A 16,130-nucleotide genomic window follows, 5' to 3' on the forward strand; every position below is an offset into this window, starting at 1 on the left:
GTGTTCTGCATGCCTTGTGTGTGTGTGCTCCCAGGATGTGTGCTGGACTGTCTAGTTCCAATACACATCCTGGGTGCCAGGATGTCTGGTGTGCTGGGAATGACTGGGACCACCATGGTCTGTGATTGGTCCACGTCTGGGATGGCTATATGCGAGCAGATCTCACATTGGGTCCTCTTCGTTTTGGCACAAAGGAGATTCTGGATGAGAGAGGGCTCCTTACACCCATACCAGGTCTTTCTCTTGAGTTCATTTCGAACTTATGATAGGAGCCAAGTATCCTGAAACCAAGAAGCAGAGCCGAGGAACCGCTGGTGACCCGCTGGAAGGTTTGGCAACCTGAGCCCGCTGTCGTCCCCTTGGACCCCCTGTTTCTGATCGAATTTAGAAGGTCTGCAAAGGTGCTTCGACCCATTGGAATAGTGGGACCAACTATTCTCTGCACCTCCACCTTAACCTGTAAGCAAGTCTTTTCCGAAATGTGTTCCTGGACCGCAAAGTGAACTGACCAGCTTGCACAGGACCTTTGCCCTTGAACCGTAGCCGTCTCGAGTTGACACTTGAGAATTTGGAGACGGTAGGCTCTGGGTATAAGGCACTCTCTCGCTGAGTTTCGTACACCTAGCATTCCTAGGTCTGGAATTAGGTGAGTACGCCTGAACCCGAGCATACCCAGTCACTGTGTCGCCCAGCTGTGGTGATGAAATTTGAGGGTGCCATGCTGCTGTGTCCTCAGACCTGTTGCAGTGGAATTGGCCTGATCCCTTCATCAGGAGGGGAAAAATCGCCACTGTCCCGCCCCGGAATTATCCCTGGAACTTAGCCCCTGAAAGCCGTAGAACCGCACAACTGAAGGATACAAACCCGCAACCAAAGTGGACTCGACTGCCAAAGTTTGGTCTAGAGTGCGCCGAGGGTCAGTGAGTACTTGCAACCCTTACCGGTGGCTCTTTGCGCATCTATCCCTTTATTCACACGAGTGTCCCCTGAGGGCCACTCTTCCTTTATGGATGTAGTCTGTGCTACCCAGCTATTACCAACTCTTGGATCCTGATCTGCCCACTTGGGGAGACCCTCCTCGAATAGTGGGAAATTATTCTTCACTGCCTCACCCGCCTTCGTGAGCTGCAAGAGACCCCGTTTTTGCCCAACCGCACGATTGCGTGAATCTGCATCCAAAAGTACTTTTGAACATAAGGCTCCGCTCATCGTAGGGATTGGACTGCCACTCAGTTAGGTTTAATAAATTGAAGCACTGCATAAATGTTATTTGCACTCTTTGCTCCCTTTCTTCACAGGTTATGGACCTTTACTGTGCACTATTCCTTTAGGCCATTGGTAACTGTATATATTTATATATATTTCATAGTAGTGTTGTGTTGGTTTAGAGATTACTGCTTATATTTGATTTGTGCTTGATTTAAAAGGCCTTTAATAAATGTATATGTATTTTTGATATATACACCTGACAGAGTCATTTGTTGTGTTGTTTACTGTGTGTGCTCATTGTGGGCTTTCGATCACCCTCACCCCCTCCTGAGAACTAGTCTTGACCGCCACCAATGCTACCTTGATTGGTCTGCTTGTCCAGAATGTTACCCTGTTCCATGAAACTAGGCTGGCCTTCTGAACCTCTGCCCACCAGGTCAGAGTTCAGGAATCCATCTTAACATCCTTGATCGTGGCTTTGGTAGCCTTTCAGAGGTGGTCCACCTTTCCCTTTGCGAACAGCCTAGTGCAACTGGCAATTTCGCTTGCTCTCGCTTCAACTTATTTTTCAATTTGTTTGTAATACACCTTCAGTAAACTGGATAGATCAAATGTTATACCACAGTGCATTAAGTTGCCCACTGCCTCAAGTGCTTCTTTGTCCGTCTGCTGCTTTCCCTTCCTCACCGTTCTTGGCCGATGGCCCATGTCATGAGTTTAGATTTTGCTCTGTTGATTTAGATCTTGTTATTTTCTCACAAGTTCCCTTCTGCAGCCATTCAGTCAAATGAAACCTTTCCCATGAACTAAGAATCACTGTGAAATTTCATGTACATTTTTCTCAGGGTCACCTTTTTCAAAAGCATTTTTTTACTAGACCTCCTCATTGATCCTCACAAAGCAATCAAGGCATCAGGCGGGATTAGCAAGAACAGCCAACAGCCGAATAAGTGTCACATTGGTGCTCTCAGGATTTATCGGTCGTTCCTTTGCTCAGGTACCCAACCCATCCCCTCAGGCAAAACCACAACCTCCTTTCGGAGGTACGTCTTATTCCTCAATCAATAGCCCCTAATGCACTTTTCAATCCTTCATACAAACACGCCCATACTCAACCCTCCCCCCAAGCCTGGTGACACAGACATATCATCTGTGCCCATCATATGCACAACCCCAACAATAGCAGAAACTGGTGAGAGAGTATGACCGACTCTTAGTGCAAGAGACCCTGTTCTAGTGTGTTCTAGTCCTAATAAGCAGTAGGGCATTCAGTGCAACTAGAACATTAAGGGGTCTACTCTCAATCTCAGAAATATGAACAGGTAATGACAGATTGGTTTATTGTTGATGGCCAAGTCTGTAAATGATACTGTTAAAATAAATTGGTCTAATGGACCCTATTTGATTACTGTCCAATTATCAGCTTTGAGAAAGACCCGGTGCCGAAACACGTGTTGGCTGAATCTTCCAGTCAAGTTTAAGACAATAAACCAAGTTTTGTGTTGATAAACAATAGAACTAACGTAATCAAAATTACTACTGATAGCAAAAGCAACTAGCACCAATCTGTCATCACCTCCCCATCAATAGCCTTTACATAGACATCACCACACTACTTACCAAAGCACCCCAACAGACACATTACAAAACTCCACCCAGACCTCCACAGGCAGGCTCCCTCTTTCCATCAACCCCAAATGTCCATGCAGGCATATCACAATTTAGTCAACCTAGCAGGCACATCCCCATACTATCTCACATGTGCATCCCAATTCACCTTTCAAGGTCATCCTCACCCCCAATGCATGCCCAATCTACAGCTACACAGTGCCATCTTCCATTCATGCCCCAACATGCACTTCACCACAACCACCTCCACGTAGCAACACATGCTACACCTGCTGAGGAGAACAATCTTCCATTAACCAATCACACACCACCCTAATAATGATACCCATGTGCTTACACCCAGATTGGTCCCAGGTGAGACGGCACTATAGTATTAATAGTGCACCCCAGGAAGAGTAGGTGTGTGTGAGATCAGAGAAGACGGTAGCAAGAGATTGGAGTTAGATGGAGATTTAGGAAGGTGACTTTGAAAGTAAGTTGCAGAGAGACAGGGAAGAGCAGAAGGGGTTGGAGACAACAGAGGGGGAAAAGGATATTAGGAGGCGGAGGACATCAGCAACTGGCAGGAGAATGAAAACTTCAGGAGAAGGAAGGGCAAACCTCAAGAGGCGGTAGGAGGAAAACATCAGTGAGGCATACGTGGTGGATGTCAGGAGGAGATTATGCACCAAGAGAAAAGGCCAAGGGCTTATAAATTGGTAACTAGTAAGAACAGGAAGGAACAAGGAGGCATGTTTAGCTCAAGGTCAGGGATAACAGTGAAACACCAACCAAAAGGGGATAAACCCTAGGTGGGGGTGGATCACGCATATGAAGTGGCATTGAGGGGAGTAAGGCAGAGAAGGAATAGAGAAACTCTGCAGAGGAATGCAATCAGGTAACTAGGAAAGGGAGGCAATCAATGCCCTCTTAAGCTACTCTACGGAAACTGGGCCAGACAACCCCATTTGGCTCCCTCCTAGAGTGGAAGAGCAACTCCACTGAATGTGCAAATTGTGGAGAAGACACAGCACGGTCCCAGAAGACATGGATGGAGAATGGAGTTGTTGTATCTAACTTATGTAAGGGTGCAGAAGGAGGAGACTGACAACCAGGTGGCATAGTGATTGCTATAGACTTTTATTAGACAAGAAAATAAAGAGAAAACCTAACCTTCCATACCTCTAAGCGGAGTTTCCCAGCCTCAACTTAAATACTAACAGGGTTGTCAGAATGTCCTTATAACTTAAAGAGTCCACTGTTCTGTGTGGAACGTCCCTATCTCTGTCCCTTACATTTATAACTAAACTAAAGGTTGCACCAATGTTCTTGGCCCTGGAGCACAGGCGTAGCCGGGAGTGTCTAAAAGTGGGGCCTGAAGCTAATGTATTTAGGCCCACTAAAGTGACATTAACATCTGTAAAAGCCCACATAGCGCTGCTGAGTGTCTCTTTGGGGCAGGTGTGTGCAACCTTTGGCTCTACAGATGTTATGGACGACTCCCATAATGCCTCACCGTTGACTATGCTAGCTAGGACTAACGTGAGGTGTAGTCCAAAAAATCTGAAAAGGTAAAGATTGCATACCCATGCTGGAGGGGAACCTTGTTCTAGGTTTCACTTGTTCACCAACAGTCATGCTGCTGCGCCCTCTTTCCAAGGCTTGACAGAGTTCGGACTGGTTTCCCGTATAGCGGAGTCCCTGTGTATCCAGAGAGTCATTTTTAGCCCATCTGCTTGAACCTAGTTGTATCGCCTTTATTGCACTTTCCAGCTCTTCGCCTAATCCTCAGATGGTAGAGGTTCATACAAACTTGCCTGGGATTGGTTCCCTCCATGAGAGGGTCATTTATCCTACTCTCATACCTGAATGTTTCCCTATGGCCTGGGCCCACCACTTCCACAGCATGATGGGACTGGAGTCCCTTCTCTGTATTTAAAGTGAGAGTTAAGATTGGGAGATGTCCGAACTCACCACATTCTCCTTCATCACAGGTTGGTTTCACTTGGTCGGCATCGGGTTGGAGAAACTCTGTTAGGTGTGGTCCTGCTTCACTTCCCTGTCCAAGGGCCTAGTCCTGCCACCTAAGTCGTTTTATTCCCCTTCTCACCAAACCAATGGTCATTCTCACCTGGCAGCCTTTCTCTAAAGGTTTATGTGTCTCCCTCCCTTGAGCTAACGAAGGGCCTGTGCACCTCCTGGCTCAGTCACAAGTGACTTCCTCTTCCCGCTTCCCTAGGACAATGGGTAGTCTTATTGTCCCACTACCCGGCTGTTACTGGCCATACACCACCACAGAATTTCCCGATTGCCCTTGCATTTTATATCCCAATTTTCCACTTCTTCTCAGACTATGGGCCTTGGCTCACTGTCCATTCTCCTGTCTTCCGCCTAATGTTAAGTCACTAATTCCTTCTCTCTATTCTTACTTCCTTCCTCGCTTTATTGTTCTCTCTCCTCCTTGCAGGTTTTAACTCCCACCAACCTTCTCTGTTCTTACCCCTATTCCTACATAACCCCCGCCCCCAACATTTTCAGTACTCTCCCACCCTTCTCCTTGGACCTCACCCTTCTTCCTCTTACTTGATCACTTTCAAATTCTTCTCACTCTCCTCATGCTTTTTCTTCTCTCTCTTCTACACCCGTGTGACATGTACTATACCTGTACATATCACATAGGCCAGGTGGAGATGGGCCATTCGCTAGGCTGGTGTTTTGGGGTCTGGCTATGGTGTGGCCTGGGGTCTTGCTAACATGACAACTGGAAACGACTCAAGGGACTGTCACAAAAGTTCAATTTCCATTACAAAAAGAGGGTAGCAGATATGACCCAAGCAGCAGGCACAAACACACAGAAACGGGCCACAGAGCCTAAAAAGGAGCATGGCAGGGGTGAGCCTCCCCAAAGAGAAGCACTAGAGGCAAGCACGCCACAGAAAGGTGAGTGCCGGACTGTGCTAGGTTTACACTGGGGTGAACAGCAACACTGAAGGTGGGTCTGGCTGAGTCGTAGCCATCGGGTCCCTCAAATTTGCAGGCACCTATATGCAGTTAATGTCTGCATTTCTGCGGATCCCGATTTGCTAGGAAAAAAACAGTTTTTGGTCCACAGTACTCATAAGTTATCTAATGTTGTTTGTGGTAAGTCAGACTGAAGAGGTGGACAAGAGGTAATGGATTAACACTTTGAATAAATGCGACTAAATGATAAGGCCTGCTCTATTCTAGTTCTACAATGGATCTGGGCCCTGTCTAAAAAGAAAGATGAATAAGAAGTGCTTGTCCATAAGTTATTGAAACAAAATACCGTCCTCTGTCCCAAAGCCTAAGCTGTCCTAAGTATTTAAGGTACCGCTAATAACAAAGAAAAGGAAAACGTAGTAATGACCAGAACAGCTATTCAATGGCTTAAGTGGTGGCTGGTTTCTTGACCTCCACCAAATTGTCAACCTGTTGCTTTCTAGGCCTTGCACCTGGCTGGATATTTCAAAAGACTGCTGTGAAAAATTGTGGGATTCAGTCACTTTTTCCCAGGGGGGAAGCCTTTCATTGCGAGGGTAGGGAGGTGAGCCCGCTACGCAATAATCCCCATGGGGTGGATGTAAGCGGGACCTCACAGGGAGAGACTCCCCTTGAGGGACACAGGCTCCTGTTCCGCAGAGGAACTCCCTAAAATCCTGCCCTTTGACACAACAGGTATATGATCAAACCAAACCATTGTGTGCTATTGTAACACAAGATTCAAGATTCCCCTTGAAAAACAATATATTGCAAACACCATGAAGAAGAATGATGAAAAAGTAATAGTGATTACTCCCTGGTTTGGGACCAATACTACTGTGACAAAGAAGATTGAACCAAGAATAAAGAGTTTTCAACAAACACAAAGGATGGACTACGATACTCCGCTGGGGAGGACCCAGCAACAAGTAATAAAAAGGGAAGAATGACTTCTCTTAGGGAGAGAGAGAAATGAAACCCGGATCTTCTAATCAGTCAAGTTGCGACTGAACAGGAGACTGAGCGATCCTCCGCTGGGAGGAAGGCAGAAGGTGTTGTTGGGCGGAAGCCTCGAGGAAGTCTGAGGTCGATGAGCAGAGTAGAAGAAAACCCCAAGAAGAAGAAGAAGCAGGCAAGACAGGTGGTATGACCCTGGAGGGGTGCAGTGGTGAGTTCAACAACAATGCTGACACTGTTGGAGCCTTGAAGCTGTGGAGAAGAGTACAAAGAAGGTGGAACCAGAAACAGAGCTGTCCTGACAGCATATGACCTCCCGCTCCCGCGATAAAGTCCAGTGACGCCAGCCCTCAAAAAGCAAGGTAACAGGGAAGACGGGAGACCCGGGTGAAAACACATCAATAAAGAATACTGACAGCCTACTCATCACAGTGAATGGCATGAAGTTAAGAAGAGTGGCAAACACTCTGGGACTCAGCCTACTTGTCCCAGTGAGTGATCTAAAGTTAAGAAGAGTGATAAAACACTTTGGGTCTTATCCTACTCGTCCCAGTGAATGGTCAGAAGAGAATAACTATTGTAAAACCCATCCTACTCATCCCAGTGAGAAAGAACTGGACAAGAAAATTACTATTGGGTCTACAATAAGAATAGCAAGGAGGAAGACAGTGAATCACAATAGGGGTAATATGATAAAAACTATCTCATGAGCAAAGAGTTGAAAAACTGTAGCAACAGAGCAAGTAAGAACCATACAAAGAGGGAATCAGTCTCCCTACTGGAACCAGGAAGGGAAAGACTTTTAGAGACACTGAAGAGAGACTCTTTTCCAGGATTTCCAAAGCTAACGAATCTGAGGAGGAAAGGCCTACCAAGGGGACCAGCGGGGGAAACCAGGGCTGGGGAAAAAAAAGACTCCTTCAAGAACTAAACAAGTTACGCCACGAGATAGCCAAGCAATATCTAAAAAATGCATATTAGAAGCTGAAGAAACCTATTCAGGCCAAGGGAGTCATTCTCCTGGTTGTCTGTGTTCTATTAGTAGTAGGGGCAGAGTAGCTTAGAAGAGCTGCACCGAGGACAGACTGTTTACTTTTGGACTTCACAACAGACGACAAGCACCTTAGTTTAGTTTAGTTTGGTTAGGTAAGGAAACCCATAGACTAGGGATAGCTAGACAGTTTTCCTTTATTAATTGAATAAAGAATCTTGAAATTACAAAAACTGGTCTGTCTCCTCCTTCTGACCTACCACACTGTGCAACAATGGGCCTCATTATGAGTTTGGAGGTAGCCATGACGCTATTTGCGACATGGCTGTCTCCAAACTCGGGTCTGGGTTTCTTGAATGAGGAATTACCGGGCCATTCCAACCTTGGAGGACCCGGTAATTCCTCATTAAATTTACCCATCCCCATTCCCATTTGAGCCCCCACAGGGCTCAAAGGGAACGGAGAGGGAGCTAACAACGGGCCTGTTAATAACGGGCCGTTGTTAGCTCCCTGGTCCCCTCACAGGACCCAGAAAGGACTTCTGGTCTGACCAGGCGTCCTTTCTGGGTCCCGCGAAGGAACCTCGCAATAGGTCAGAGTGGGTTTAACGGCACAATTACCGGTGCTCTAAACCCATTCCGCCCGCCTCGTAATGAGGCCTAATGTCGGTCATGACTGTCCAATGCTTGTTGACTAGAGTCAATACTATTATAGGTATTCCTGGTCTCGTTATTGTGACCACTCGGCTTCAAGCTTGGAATTTTGTGTCTCTTACTCCATCCTGGGATCGTGTGTCTTTCAGGCTCAACAGGTCCTCCGGTTTCCTACCCTGTTGTCATGATGCCTACCCCTGGAGCACCAGGCCAGGCCCAGCACCCCCGGAAGCAGGCATCATGCCCTCGGGTAAAAGCCCAGCGGCCCCTTATAGGGGCTCTTTGGACTCAGTCCTGGCGCCAAAGTTGGACATCAGTCCTGGCGCCATAGGCGCCAGGCTCATAAAGGGAGGTGTTTTGTGCACTTACCTGATGCAGACCATGCTGCACGCTTCAGGCCTCCCTGAGACCTGAAAGGGACTATTTTTTCATAGGGACTATTTTTGCACTCGGGCGTGGCCAGGGAAGGATACATACCTAGTTGGGGAAGGATACATACCTGGGACTTCTTTGGAGGCTATTTAAGCCACGCCCAGACAGCAGCTCATGCTTCGCGTTGTTCTGCTTCCTGCAGCTTAACGCTCACCGTGTCTGCTCCTGCTCCTGGACTCCAGCCACGCCTGCCTCGAACCTGGAAGACCTGCAAGGAAGGAAGAGAAGAGAAAGGTGAAAACCAAGGACTAATTCAAACTTCTTACCTGCATCCGGAATCTTCTCGCCAGCATCCCTCAAGAAAGACTTCCATTTAAAATCATTGCGTTGCTCGCTGCAGCGCCACACTTCACTCTCCTGCCCTCGAGACATCTCCCGGCTCCATCGCGGCTGTCAGCATCGGACGCCACATCTCTGCACCTAGGGGAGAGAGGAAGAAACAAAAGGTGAGCAGAAGGAACACAGAAGGAAAGCCTGATTAACAGCCATAATACTTACCGGCTTTTCTTCCACATTTCGGGTTGGCGCCGCCCCGTTGGCAGGTACCGTACCCCGGCCCCTATGGGGAAAGGACAAGAGACATTTCTGGGGAATGATAAGGACATTTAGAGGGATCGCCCTCATCACTACTCACCTCGGCAGTTCAACCCCTCGACGCATCGCCTTCATTCTGCACCTGAAATAAAGGACAGATCACAGGTTAGAAAGACAACATAAAGGGGGCCTCACTTGAACTTTGAACTTTCATACTTACGGCGCATCGCTCAGGAAAGTCAAGTGGATTTTGCCAGCGCCATTCTGAAAACCAGTGAAGTAACTGGACGAACGCGCGCCCCTGCACCAGAAGCGGGATGGAGAGTTCATCCTTCCAAACCATAAGGTGAGCTTAAACCGGGGTTTGGAGGAAGTTAGAGAGGAACGAAGGGAGAAAGGGGGGAGCTAGCACACTATTCTGCAGACTGTTAATCCCCTTTCTCATCTGCAGAAGGATATTCCTACGGGCCAGGCAAGCACGAATTGTAGGTCCTGTCCAATCGGTGTTCCGGGTCCTGCGCATCACGCTAGAAGAGGCCACAGCAATCCAGACTAGACCAGCGCCCCCGTGGGAACCAGGTGAGCGTTATACCTGTCGAGGGACTTTGTGGATTTTCCCCCTTTGTGGGATCGTCTGGCATTTACCCTGCCAGGGCTTTTCAGATTTCTCATCCCGCCATGAGGTTTTCACCCCTTCATGGGATTGTCTGGTGTTTACCCTACCAAGGGCTTTCAGATGTACCACCCTGCCGTGAGGCTTTGTGGTTTTTACCCCTTTGTTGGGGTTTTCTGGTACTTTATGCCCTCCTCCCTGTACACAGGAATAGCAGTGTACTTTCTGCTCTGGGGTGGTGTTCCCTGAAGGAGGCAGTCACTTCAGCAGTCTCTGGACTGCGGGCCGATCTCTCTGTCGGGTCCCTACATCGGTTCTCCGTGTTGGGCTCAGGTTTGGCCGCTGGTTCTCAAGCTTGTCTGTCCCATGAGATGCTGACTTCGGTGTCCTGCTTCTCGGGTCCGGGTCTGTTTTACCACCCCTTCGGTTGAGTCCAACTGGCTCCAGACCGTGCTGCCTTTAGCAGCATTCCCCAGGCCACTCTCCTGTTCTGCGTCTGACGCCTGCCATTTCGGCTTCTCATATGGCTCCACCTTCCAAGTGGATGCTTTCCCTCACGGTTCACTCTGCGCTGCGTTCTCTGCCTCTCTCTCTCACTCTCTCCCAGGTCTTCCTCTGATTCTCATCCTCTGCTGCTTTTATAACTCTCTCTGCAAGGAGAGAGAATGTTCCACTGATTATTTGTTTCTCGCAGCGGGCTGTGAACCAGAGACATTTTTATGGAAGGGCAAAAGGGACTTTGCTTAGGGCCCCCACCTTGGAGGGGGCCCCACAAGTCTGTCTGATCTAAAGAAGTAAGACTCCTTTGTTCACCAGACTTAAATAGCACGCATCATATTTTATGGCATGGTGCTGAGGCTCTAAACCTATTGCCTGTCTGTTTTGGCAAGTTCATTCTGCCTTAATCAATTCATCATGTAATGCTTTCTGTGTTCACAGTCGTATATATAGTTTGTGTGTTCCTTGCGTCACAACTCCAGTAGCATTCTTTCCTTCCTGTGGGAATTATGTTGATCATGTGCAGTAGCTTAATTGGAAATGCATATTGGTAAATTGAGTGCCACAATGGTTCAGAAGTTAGCTCAGTGTGTTAAGCACTCATTGCAGCGATATGTGTTCCTATGCAAGATTAGAAAAGCACATTCCTGCAAGGCAGGCTGAGCCTTTCCTATGTCTGAAGTTTATAAACCTGCCTGCATATGTACTTGGTCTTGCAACACAACAGGCGCTATTATCAGCAATGTACCTGCACTAGATAGGGGTTGCAATAAAAATGAACATGTCATCCTTATGGTGAAGGTCTAGAAATTGATCTGTTCAGATGGGGTGTTGTAAAACCTAGGCAATCACCTCCAACGATGAGCATAAACTGTTAGTCCAAGAGATGAATAAGTATCCAAATTTGGAACCAAAGCGCTTGTATCCTGGCTTTGCCAGGAAACAATACAGTGATCCAGGTCAAATCATCTAATATCTCGTACATTACTGTATTGTCTTCTGTGAAGTTTGACTTCTCGCATGCTGGTGGCATTGTTTAGCCCATTACTTGATCTTTCTTCTTATGCACGCCATTTGAGTGGAAGGGGTGGTAAACAGAAGGGAGCGGACCAGATGTTGCAGGACTTGGGCAAGCATATTTTGTTTAATTTTTTTATTGTGTATAGTTTTGTTAAAACCTTTACAATATTCAATAAAAACAGAAATATATCATACAAAATATAAAACCAAGTCACATTGGAATGTAATTCTAAAATCAATGACATAGGCCCTCATTCCGAGTCGGGCAGTAGGGGATACCGGCCACCGGTAAGGAGACCAGTGCCGGTAATCCCCTACTGCCTGATTCTGAGGTCCCCTAACGGGAACCGTAAGGGAAGTGTGGTCGGACCACACGTCCCTTACGGGTCCCGTTAGGGGACCAGGGTGCAAATAACAGGCTTGCCATTCGCCAGCCCGTTATTTGCGCCCTCCCCATTCCCATTTAGCCCTATGGGGGCTCAAACGGGCATGGGGAATGGTTTGTTCAATGGGGATTTAGCAGACCCTCCAGGGTCGGAATGGACCGGTAAGTCCCCATTGAACAACACCGGAGGCGGTACCAGTATGGGAGGCAGCCATGGAGCTAATCGCTCCATGGCTATCACCATACTCGGAATGAGGGCCATAGCCGATAACCAAGTTCAAAATATAGAAAATCAATATTAAAACTTACACAGTGTACCTTATAGTTTAGAAAATAAACAATCAATTCAAATAATTGAAGCATATTTTAAAGTCTGCTCTTTTTGACACAAATGAACGCTTTGCCTTTTTGTAAAGGTCAAAGGTTTTTTCTGCACGTTTATAAATGACAATTTCACAAGCCAGTGTTTTGGAAGTATGTAAAGCTTTAAAATACAAAAGACAGAACCAGATTAAATCTGTTAAATCACAGTGATTGGTATGCTGGTACTTATGTACTTCCCTTGATGATGGACAGAATGAAGCTAGAACAATTCTGTGTTACACCCTTCTATAATATTTTGTTTTTAAAAATGGTAATGTTTAGTAATGCGATTGGTGTATGTTGCGTGTCTTTTTTTTATAACATGAGATTATTTTAGTTCATGGTAAGAACTGGTAATGAAAGTGTTCAAATGCAGAAATTGCAGAGTTGGAACACATCCCAGATTCACCCCTTAACTAGTGTGTGTAATGCTGGGTACCTAATTTAATATTGTACTGCCTAGCCTCTCGAAATTGCCAGTCCCTAAACCTTTCAAAATTGACAGCCCTTAAGAGTGATTTTGTTCTCAGGGTATGATCTTCAAAACAGCCTCTCTCATGGTTTCACTGGCTATCGTGTTGCTTCCACTATAATAGCAAGCACTGATATACTGAACACCACAGGAACTTGTTCCTTTGATCTCTAATGACAACACTATTTGAAAACCATGTCCCACCTCTAATCTTTGTCTGGATAGAGATCTGCATCCACTATCCATGCTATGGTATGTGTAGCTTTCTCCTTCCTCCCAATTGGTCTCCCCTATCCATGCTTGAGCACGTTTGCGTTCTGTGAGGCAGCAAATGCTTGTTCTCTGTCTATTCTGGGTTACATGTACCTTTACAGTCCTGCATTAATACTACAGGCTGCATACCTTCCTGGATGCCACTGATAAAAAGTCTCCTGTATCTATGCTAGAACAGAAGTAACCTCTTCGTAGAACTAGAAGGTTGGCCTTCAAATGGTACTTGTTTACCATTATGATTAGAGCAAGAATGAAGAAGGTAAGGGGACTTAAGGAGAGTAACCATGCTTATTTGTAGTGTTGTGAGGCAGCATGTCAACCTATGGGTTGTGATGGTGGGGGAGGGGGCAGATATTCTTGATCACTTATTCCTTTAGTTTGGTGAAAGGGGGCCCCAAAGATGTCTGTGCCCAGGGCCCCAAAAGTGCTTAAGATAACACATGGCTCAGAAACTTTGCCAGTCACCTTCAAAGTGTTACAAGGATAATCATACTGCTCACATTCCAGATGGCCAACATACACATGGGGCCTTTCACAGGAGGGAGATGAATTAAAATCAATTTCTGGGGCCTTCTTGTTCACTAAGGGGGTGTCACCCACAGGGATCCCACTTTCCCTGTTCCCTATGAAGGTGTTAGGCTTAGCAGGCTCCACTCCCTAGTCCCACAGTGACATACAGAAAAGGGATCAATTGCCTGGATGTGTCACATATTCTAAGACACTGTTATAGTACGACTGAGCAAGCTTTAGGGTAACTTTGTCATAGCTGCCATCAGAAACAACAATTTAATAAATAACTTATGATATATGACTGTCAAGAGCAATTGTGACACAAAGAAATTCCTAAGTGCTAAACCTTTCAATCTACAAGTAGCCTCCCGCAACTCTTTGGAACTTTGTATTTAAGCAATGTAAGAATAAATATTATGAAGAAAATGCACTGTGAATAGAGTCAAGGCGTGTTTGTTGAATTTACAAAGTTAATTTAGGGTATTCAAAACTGAGATGGGAACAGCAAAGCAGGAGACCAAATATGGTTTCCAAATGGTGTAAATGGTCATGAAAGGGCACAGCCTACATTTTCTTAAAATGTTTTATTTATTGTGTTTTAGTCGTACTGGCGACTTTTCACATCACATTACAAAAATAGTATTTACAATAAAACATAGTTGACTTTGATCTGTGCATTTCAAATACATTTTAGCTCCGTTAACATATTTACAACTGTCCATGTTAACAGTGTTTCATGTCCTGAACATATTCTTTCCCAAAAAGAGCTTGATTCAATCCACCATTCATGATTCACGTATTTTGCAAATTTCTGACCGGGGCAGCCTACATTTCTCCTAGACATGTCCAGATGCCAAGATCTGTGGCATGAGGCTCTGTATGTATTTTTTTGCATGTTTACACGTCTGTAAGTGCGCTGAAGAAAGTCGGAGGCCCTTGGAGGCCCTGTGTGCACATCCATATACATAGATAGCTATGGTGCTTCACTTCCTGGTTTGCTTACCTGTGATTTGAGGATGCTGTACTCTGAAGATTCAGGCGGGATAGTCCTTAGGGAGCTGAGGTAATCATAACTGATGAAAGCCGTCTAAAAAGCACACACGAGAGAAAGACAGAAAGAGAGCAATAAAGGAATCATTTACAGGCTTACATGTGTGTAAATCTCAGTTCATCACATTCTTACTCAATCAAACAAGACTGATGCATCCACTTTCCCTGCTTCTGTCAAACAGATCAAAATCCTTGCATATGCATATGATATTGCCATAGTTACTACTAAGCCAGGTCTTACTGTTAAAGCCATGCCACCTAATAGCTGAGGAATTCCTCTTTCTATAATGAATCTTTCTATAAGTACAATGTTAGGTTGCTTCAACATTGACTACAGAAATGAAATATATTAAGAAGAATGCAACACATCTCTATTATACTAGACCTTTTTTTAATCTTACCTAAAATGCATTACATAAGTAATAGTTCAATTGTTCGGTTGCTGGGATCCTATCCATTTAATAGTAATTGGGGGATGTAATGTATACAAATTGTAGTACCATATTCCCAACATTCTTAGATGTGTTTCGTGTATTGTTTATTCAAAGAGGTCTTTTAAAAAAAACAAAATCAGACAATTATTTTTCATCATAAAACAAGATGAGCATTGAAGGGAATTCAAAGTCATTGATGGAACGTGAGGGTACAGACAAATCTGAATTTTTAGTTTTATCACTGCCAATCGTTTGGATCATGCCTTTCCTCGCTGCTATCACGTTCGCCCCAAGGGTTTACTGACCGACATCAGTACATGTCCTTCATGAGGGCACCCATCAACAATGATGTAGGAAAATAATCAGTCAAACCTAATGCAAAAAAGTTAAGCCAAAGCTTTTAAATGATTTATCTCATTAGTGTGTACATTTGTGCAGCTTTTCTGAGACCCTATTTAACTATTCACACTCAAATGGATTAATCAGGTTTCACTATCAATATTTCATGACCCTGTTTTCATTATAGGGGTCTGTGTACTTTGCGATTATGATGTAATGGTGCAAATATGTTTGTTGTAGTTACAGGAAAGGTTAAATATAGATTAATCTACAGATTGGGAACCTACACATAAGAATGTAAAGATATGCTCAGACTGATGAGAACAGAGTTTCAGAATATTCTCGCCAAGCTCTAGAATTAAAATATCTGCAGTATATCAGATTTCATCAACTTACTAGGATTCTGACTTATTAAGGTTCTAAGCTGATCAATAGTCAAGAGGCTAAATACTCTGATTTTAGAAAATACATTTAGCTGCCTCTATAAGAGGGATGGATAAATATTACATTTTGCAACAACAACTTTAACATTATAAATATCTATTTAAATTTGATTACACACCGGACAGGTTTTCCATTGTAATTCTACTATTATAATACACTGGGTGGGTGTAGAAGCAAGAGGGAGCATAGTTTGGGTTTAGACTTATTTGAGTAAAGGAAAAACCTACCTATCCATATTAATATGAGAGTTTCCCTTCCTCAACCTAGGAAAACTTGGGAAATGGTGCGATTGCCAGAATGTCCAGCAAATTAATAGATGTTCGACCTCCTTCCCAAACAAGCTAA

At 45.1% G+C, this 16,130-nt stretch overlaps 1 protein-coding gene across 1 annotated transcript in view; it reads right to left on the reverse strand.

Moving 5' to 3' along the window:
• Positions 1–16,130, reverse strand: part of ADCK1 (aarF domain containing kinase 1) — a 1,181,187-nt gene that overhangs the window by 982,992 nt on the left and 182,065 nt on the right. Inside the window, exon 3 of the mRNA XM_069637911.1 lies at positions 14,522–14,605. Within this exon, the coding sequence (XP_069494012.1) occupies positions 14,522–14,605 (84 nt within the window). The remainder of the gene's footprint in view (positions 1–14,521; positions 14,606–16,130) is intronic.

Source organism: Ambystoma mexicanum, chromosome 14, assembly GCF_040938575.1.
Source record: "Ambystoma mexicanum isolate Mex_15411 chromosome 14, UKY_AmexF1_1, whole genome shotgun sequence".
Taxonomy (NCBI): Eukaryota; Metazoa; Chordata; class Amphibia; order Caudata; family Ambystomatidae; genus Ambystoma; species Ambystoma mexicanum.